The sequence below is a fragment of the Etheostoma spectabile genome, chromosome 18, assembly GCF_008692095.1.
Source record: "Etheostoma spectabile isolate EspeVRDwgs_2016 chromosome 18, UIUC_Espe_1.0, whole genome shotgun sequence".
NCBI classification, from domain to species: domain Eukaryota; kingdom Metazoa; phylum Chordata; class Actinopteri; order Perciformes; family Percidae; genus Etheostoma; species Etheostoma spectabile.
Window position 1 is genome coordinate 23,267,711 of NC_045750.1, and position 6,979 is coordinate 23,274,689.

General features: G+C 38.9%; 2 protein-coding genes, 1 long non-coding RNA gene and 1 other non-coding gene across 4 annotated transcripts in view; 3 read left to right on the forward strand and 1 right to left on the reverse strand.

The window, feature by feature from the left end:
- LOC116706702 (cholesterol 24-hydroxylase) overlaps positions 1 to 6,979 on the forward strand; it is a 136,259-nt gene that overhangs the window by 2,301 nt on the left and 126,979 nt on the right. The window lies entirely within an intron of this gene.
- trnat-ugu (transfer RNA threonine (anticodon UGU)) lies at positions 3,931 to 4,001 on the reverse strand. The gene has a single exon. It is a non-coding gene; the product is annotated as a tRNA-Thr (tRNA).
- LOC116706514 (uncharacterized) lies at positions 4,501 to 5,361 on the forward strand. The gene is made up of 3 exons (XR_004336259.1): positions 4,501 to 4,510; positions 4,892 to 4,970; positions 5,351 to 5,361. It is a non-coding gene; the product is annotated as an uncharacterized LOC116706514 (long non-coding RNA).
- On the forward strand, positions 5,395 to 6,483 carry LOC116706509 (cholesterol 24-hydroxylase-like). Its single transcript, XM_032543404.1, has 5 exons — positions 5,395 to 5,418; positions 5,631 to 5,715; positions 5,932 to 6,070; positions 6,244 to 6,353; positions 6,425 to 6,483. The coding sequence occupies exons 2-5, from the start codon at positions 5,693 to 5,695 to the stop codon at positions 6,432 to 6,434; spliced, it is 282 nt and encodes a 93-aa protein (XP_032399295.1). The 5' UTR covers positions 5,395 to 5,418; positions 5,631 to 5,692; the 3' UTR covers positions 6,435 to 6,483.

Genomic DNA, 6,979 nt, shown 5'->3' on the forward strand with positions numbered 1-6,979 from the left:
TACCCCTTGGGTTTTTCTGCCCGTCAACCATGAAAAAAACCCATTTTGGTTCAACATTTTTATCACTTTTTTCTGACATTTTTGTCACTTTTTACATGTTTTCACGCGCTTATTTTGACAGCCCTTTTTTGTGACAACATTTTTTTTATTTTTTAACTGAAAACAGGTCCAATTTGACCTCAGGACAACATGAGGTTGAGAAACTGCCATGGAGCACCCCCCCCTGTCACCATGGTTAGTACACAGGCTTCAGTGAACACTGGACCCATAGACTGTATGTATTATTAATATCAACGGTCTGTGACTCGACCTCAGACTTCTCTTTTTAATCCTTTTGGGATGACTTGAAATTTCCAGCAGCAGCTTACAAAAGTTTTAAAAAATGCAGTATAGAGAGAAAAAACAGTGCAAAATAACATAAAAATAGTAATAAACATAAAACCTTTGGCTGTAAAAAAGCCTTTCCCTAAATTATCAGTTAAGAGCAGTTAGAGTGTCCAGATATGTATGAGAGTAGATTATAATTACTTACTGCACACAACCTCATTCAAAACAACAAACTTCATATTTGAGATGATTACTTTTGTCACATTTCCAAAAAAAATGGAATCACATTTATTAGTGTTAGGAAGTTATTTTCATCAGCGCTTAACCTTACGCATATCTATTTTGTTCTAGAAAAGGGGAATGAGTGAAATATCACTTTTCCAACAATCAGTCCAAAACCAATAAAATAATTCAGTTTGTCATCATACCTTATTATTTTGCTTCAACCCCCCCCCACCCCACCCAAAGTAACCGTAAAGACTATCAAAATTGTTGCCATATACTAACAGATGAATCACCCAAATGTTTTTGCTTATTTTGTCTAAGTCGATCTGCAGACGCCAACATGAACACAAACTTCTGTTTGTCGGTAGAATCCGTTTTACTTCCAGCGTGCCCGTCCTGCCTTTAAATAATTGGACTGAGTATGCACTACTGCATTTTCACCCAGAAGTGTAATGCCGGTAATCTGTGACTCTGACATTACAGCCTGTGTAAAAATAGTCCCTAGTGTGTGTGCATATCACCACTGTCGGCTGAGAGAAGCTCCGATGAGTGTGTGTTCATTACTGTAGGCTTCATGTCACCTAAAGAGGTGAGGGGATGAGTTTGAGAAGAGACATGTTGAGCTTGTTTTGGGGTTACCTGTTAAAGTGACAGCAGTACAGAGGCTTGCATAACCTTACACACCCAGGCTAAAGTTGATATAAAAAGAGGAATAAAAAAACATCTTTTGGAAATTGATCTTAATGCCTTAATTCAAAAAATTTAGAAAAATCCAACCTTCTAAGGACACCATTTTCTTTATGATGAGTAATGTATTGTTCAGAAAAAAATATTCTTCATTAAAATACAGGGGGAATAAGTATACACCCCCCTGTAAATTCCCATAGAGACAGGCAGATTTATTATTAAGGCCATTAATTCATGGATCAGGATACTCTGCATTCTGATAAAGTCCCCCCCCCCCCCACATCATCACACATACTTCACCATACAAGATTAGGCATGGGGAACCCCATAAGATCATCTCTCAATGCAAATCAAACCACTATTAATCTATTAAGCTAACTGAATAAAACCATGCCAATCTCTATGTATGGTGAAGGCATGTGATGATGGGGGTGGGATGTTACTTTAATTCCAAAGCCAAGGGAACTTTATCAGGATGCATAGTATCCTGATCCATGAAATAACTGGCCTTTATAATAAAAATCTGCCTGTCTCTATGGGAATTTAACATAGGGGGGTGTATACTTATGCCCCCTGTATTTTAAGGAAGAACATATTATTTATGATACATTATTCAATCACAAAGAAAATTGGTGTCCTTAAAAGGTTGTATTTTCCTAGATTTTTTGAATTAAGGCATTAGGATCAATTTCCAAAGATGTTTTTTTATTCCTCTTTTTAATCAACTTTAACATGGGTGTGTAAGGTTGTTTCTAGCCACTGCATTTGATCACCAAGAAGGCTGTATTCACATTTAGCTATAATCAGTCATAAATAATATTTTTTTATCATATGGATGACTGTATTTCTTCTACAAAAGGGAGGCTAACGTGCCAGGGAAAGGGGGGAAATGCATCAAATGCAATAATTTTAGGCTGTTTTTCAATAACACAGCTGATTCGAAATTGGATCTTGTGCCTTTCGTGCGTGCTTGTCACAGCCTTTTAGCCCCTTTCAGCAATGCGAGTGTGTTTACCCTTGATGTGTTTCATATATTACACGAGCAAACATAAGTGCACATTTTGATTCACAATGTCCACCTGCATCACTTAGCCTGTCACTTGTGTATGCATCTCTCTATTAATTAAGCCTATGTGGATTCAGTGTTGACGCAACAATTATTGCAGTGCTCCTGGAGACGAGTGTAATTGTATAAACCGAGGGGGGGGGGGGGGGGGGGGTTTCTGATGTGTGAAGTGCATCTACTACGTGTTCTATGCCTCGATTGGCAATACTGTCCTATTTTCAGTCATGGGGAATTCCCTTGTCCCTCCGTGCTGAAAGTGATTGGTGACGGATGAACTCTGAGGTGCAAAGCAGTACAATTTTGGTTAAAAGTTTTGAAGTCGTGAAAACTTCTAAACTCCACTGACTAAACTTAACTCGACACCACTTTTATCCTAAACTGAAAGTGCAGTTCCACATACCTCTGCTTAATTAAGGAGGCATGATAGTGCAGAAAGTTCTGAAGGAGACCTTCATGATAGGATACACATCCCTACCACACTTTAAGCGTTGTGTTGTCCTCCTGTGTCCAAAGATTAACACTTACTTTTTTTTTTTTCCATTTGACATTACTATTTTTTTAAATTTCACTATCACCACCTTACTACCACTAGTTTTACACTACTTGTTGGAGTCTATGGTCAACACCCCTCAACGTATAGAATCATACCTAATATTTGAGTTACTAAAGCGAAATTGTGAATTATTTTGACTAATAGTTAAGATCAGAGGAACTATGTGAGTGGATGAGTTTGGTCACGATGCTGAGTTGAAACCATTTCAATTTACACCCGAAATTCAATGAAGTGATCTATTGTATTTGCAAAGCACGTGCATGGAATCCATCTTTTTTTTGTGGTATTTGGTTTAAAAGAATGCCAAATTTCTGATATAGACATTATTAAATGGGTCAATTTGACCTGAGGATAACAGGGGTTAATGACAAAACACCACTTTAAAATGATGGGAAGAAAGGCTAGCTTTTGGTGCCCCAATTTCTTAAGACATATCAATAACTCAATAACTATAATCAGGTCTAAATGTGTCTTTACTAAAACCTGAGTGTTCCTAATGATGGCTCTGTTCTATAGGACTTTGATAAAGCTAAATACACAGACTGTAGGCTCATTCCTGATGCATTTTCAACAAAGAGTTTAATTTTTGATGTGGGCATAACACATCTAAACTCTTCTTTGTTTCCTGGTTCAGTATACCAAGTTTCATATCAAAATATCTTTTTAGTGTTCTGGCATGTCAAGCAGCATTTTGCATGTCCGTACGATAGAACTGATTATGAGATACAGACATAACTTCCTGGGTGGTGAGTAGGCTACTTACAACTCGTGCAAATGACTGATTTGCTACGACATTTGTTGTAAAGGCTAGCAGTTAAGCTAACGTTAATTAATATAGCCTAACTTAGCTGTTAGCAGCTAATGAGCCAATAGTCAAACCTGTAACGGCTAACGTTACAGTTGGTGTAAAGCTGATTCACCTATCAGAATTATTCATTAGCACGTTAGTAAAAAAAAAATGTTTTTTTAGTAGCAGTTTATCAATAACGCTACAGACGTCCAACGGTTTAACAGAAATTCAGGTTAAGGTACGAAAATGATCTTGCGTTTGAAAATGAAAATGTTACCCAGGCGGCCCCAGCGAGATCGAACTCGCGACCCCTGGTTTACAAGACCATGCTCTAACCACTGAGCTATGGAGCCCGAACTTGCACTGATATGAGTACAAGAAATTTAAATGTGTGAAAGGTGATTCGGCAGTCATTATGACGCAGTTGTCAACGGCCTGACAGACAGACTTGGACTAGCTTTCTAGCGTTCCACGTAGCTGACAGTCTATTGAGCTTAGGTTACCAAAATGTCATTTTTCTATGTCATTTTGAGCTGGACTGCTTTGTTTCTGCTCTTTCTGATATTCATATCGTCTATTGGTTATTGCTTATATGTTAAAACCATTCATATGAAAATGACCACATACCTGGGCCACCGAGAGACAAGTAAGTCACGTCAAATTCATGGTTTGTCGTTAAGTTTGTTCTAGCGCTAACTTTATTTGTTTTCTTGTCACCTAGCGAGCTATTAGCTAAAATTATGAGTTTTTCACATTACCTGGCAAATTTTTCTTTTTTCGTCCACAGTTTTCTCTTCGGACATTCACCAACCTTTTTAGGATAATGAGTAAAGGCGACAACATTACGACACTTTCTGGAATGGTAAGCACAATTATGTTTCATGCATTTAAGACAGAAGTAGCCTATGTGAATATTAAATACTTAAATGGAAAAATTTCAACTTAGAACAAACGCCGTAGTTCCCATGTTACGTACCAGATATAAACAAGTTGCAGCAAGTCTAAAACTTGACCCAGGCAACATGGCTGCCAGGTGGTTCTGTTCTATTCCGGAGTTAGCAAGTCAGAATTACATCTATGTTTGTTCTATGATGGTACGTGAACCTGACTTATGGCGTTGTTCAGTTTTTCTGCAATGGCGTTTCTATATTCTGCTGAAGACGGATGTAGTGTAAACCACAGTGCTTAACCCGTGGTGCTCTAATTAGTACCTGTAATGAAATGTATGACATGTCATTTACAGGGCCGAGACATATGGGCCTGTCTGCAAGAATAACGTTCTCATTACGTTGCAGTCCTTGTGACCTGCCCAAGCGACCAAGGTAACACAGTACCTTATAGTAGTTTATAACCACCAGTTGCTAAGTATTGCACAATAACATGAAGTTTAAAGTGTGTCATCATGAAATGCCACTAATTTTTTTCTATTGTCCTTTCGGGTAGCATATATCAAAATTTCAAAACACCTTGTCAATATTTTTTTATTTACACACCACACAAAGTGCAACACATCGGTCCATGATACAGAAGTACACTACACACAGGAACAGCGCACCTTTTCCACATCCTTCCAATGTTTTACTCCAACAAAGAAATGAAATACAGGAAGGAGCGAGACACAACAAAACACAACAGTAGAACGATGTCTGCAGCTAAAACACCTTGTCCTTCAATATTCCCTCTTGTCATTGGCTCTGTTTAGGAGATCCTGATGTCCCCAAGTACCGAAAGATAGATTCTACACAGAATCTTCAGCCTGTTTGGTCAAAGGTAATTTGTCAGATCAGATTAGTTATACTTTACATACTTTTTCATACAACTGTAATCTCTAATACTGTGAATGTAAAATTTGAGAACTGACAACAACTTGTGTTTTATGTATGTGTATATCAGCCCCCTTGTTTGGTTTTTCCCTTTACTGTTTGTTATGCCGAATCATTTAAACCTTATATAGCATTTTGAAGTGCCATGTCGCTTTTCAGGTTCCTAGGGATGGCCTGGTAACAGCACAGATCATGAGAAGTGGTATAAACAGCGGCGCATCATGGACCCCCCGTTCAGCAGCTTGTGAGTTATTTAATAATCACAAAGATGGAATCCACTATTTGCTCATCCTTCATTTTATATCCAGTGTTTGCAATCATTGTAGATTCTGTTTAGATTGTGGGTATCTTTTGCTCTTGTTTCTTTTGGAGAACATTGTCCAACTATATATATATATATATATATATAATGTGTGTGTGTGTCCCGCTAGTCCACTTTCTAAAACTACTACATTTCCAGGTATTTGAGAGGTCTAACCGGCATCTTCAACGAGAGGGCAGAGAAACTGATGACTACTCTTACAGATGTCGCTGATAACATGACAGAGGCCAGCATGCTCCACCTCATGAACTCTTTTACCCTTGATGTTATTGCTAAGGTATTGTGCTATAGTCTGTTTCACGTCTTCCACAGCAGTAATGATCCAAAACGTTTTCCTTGTATGTGACAAAAGCACCAGTTTATGACAAAAGTTTATATATAAAAATATATATATATATATATAAAAGGTATAATGAAGTTGTTAACTAGCTTATTTTCCTCATACTCTCAGTTGCATTTGGAGTGGATTTAGACCTGCAGAAGGATACATCGCTTTTCCCTAACGCCATTGAGACATGTCTGAAAGGGATGATCTACATAGCCAGGACATCTTCTTTGAGGTATGACTTCAAATTTGTAAGAGTTTGTGCGGATGATGTTATAATCCTGATCCCAAATCTTGCGTTTCCAGTACAAGCTGAAGAACCGACCATTCTTAAGAAAGTGAGGGAAGCTTGCCGCCCTGCTGCGCACAACTGGAGCTAAGTGATTAATGCCGCAAAGACTGCCATGCAAACGCGACGACGTCCCCAAGGACATCCTCACACAGATCATCAAATCAGCTGCACAGGTTATGGTCCCTAAAGTGTGATTAGATAAGAAGAATTTGGAAAGATTATTTGTTGGCCGTTTCATGGTTGTGCGTAAACTCCACGCTGTCGCTACGGTGTCGTGCTCCTACTACTGTTGTGACCCTTTCGGAGTTCTGTGTCGGGGTTGATGAACGTGTTTTCTTTGCACTTCACCGCCAGATGCCGGGGGGGGGGGGGGGGGCGGTGTGGTTTCCGGGGAGGGTCATTGCAAGACTTTGTATACTGGGGGCTTGTTGGTGTGGTGCGTCGATGTGTGTGGGGAGTGGGTGATAGAGTGATGGAGAAAGTGAGAGAGTGACAGCAATTGTCTTTGGAGCAAGTTGTGACTCTAGAGTCATAGTGAGAGAAAATAGTGTCTCCCCTGTATATGAATA

Excerpts from the sequence above, each read along its gene's own strand:
- LOC116706509 (XM_032543404.1), top strand. The coding sequence starts at position 5,693 with ATGGACCCCCCGTTCAGCAGCTT. Across the intron at positions 5,716-5,931 it reads GACCCCCCGTTCAGCAGCTT|GTATTTGAGAGGTCTAACCG; the intron begins GTGAGTTATTTA and ends CTACATTTCCAG. Across the intron at positions 6,071-6,243 it reads CCCTTGATGTTATTGCTAAG|GTTGCATTTGGAGTGGATTT; the intron begins GTATTGTGCTAT and ends CTCATACTCTCA.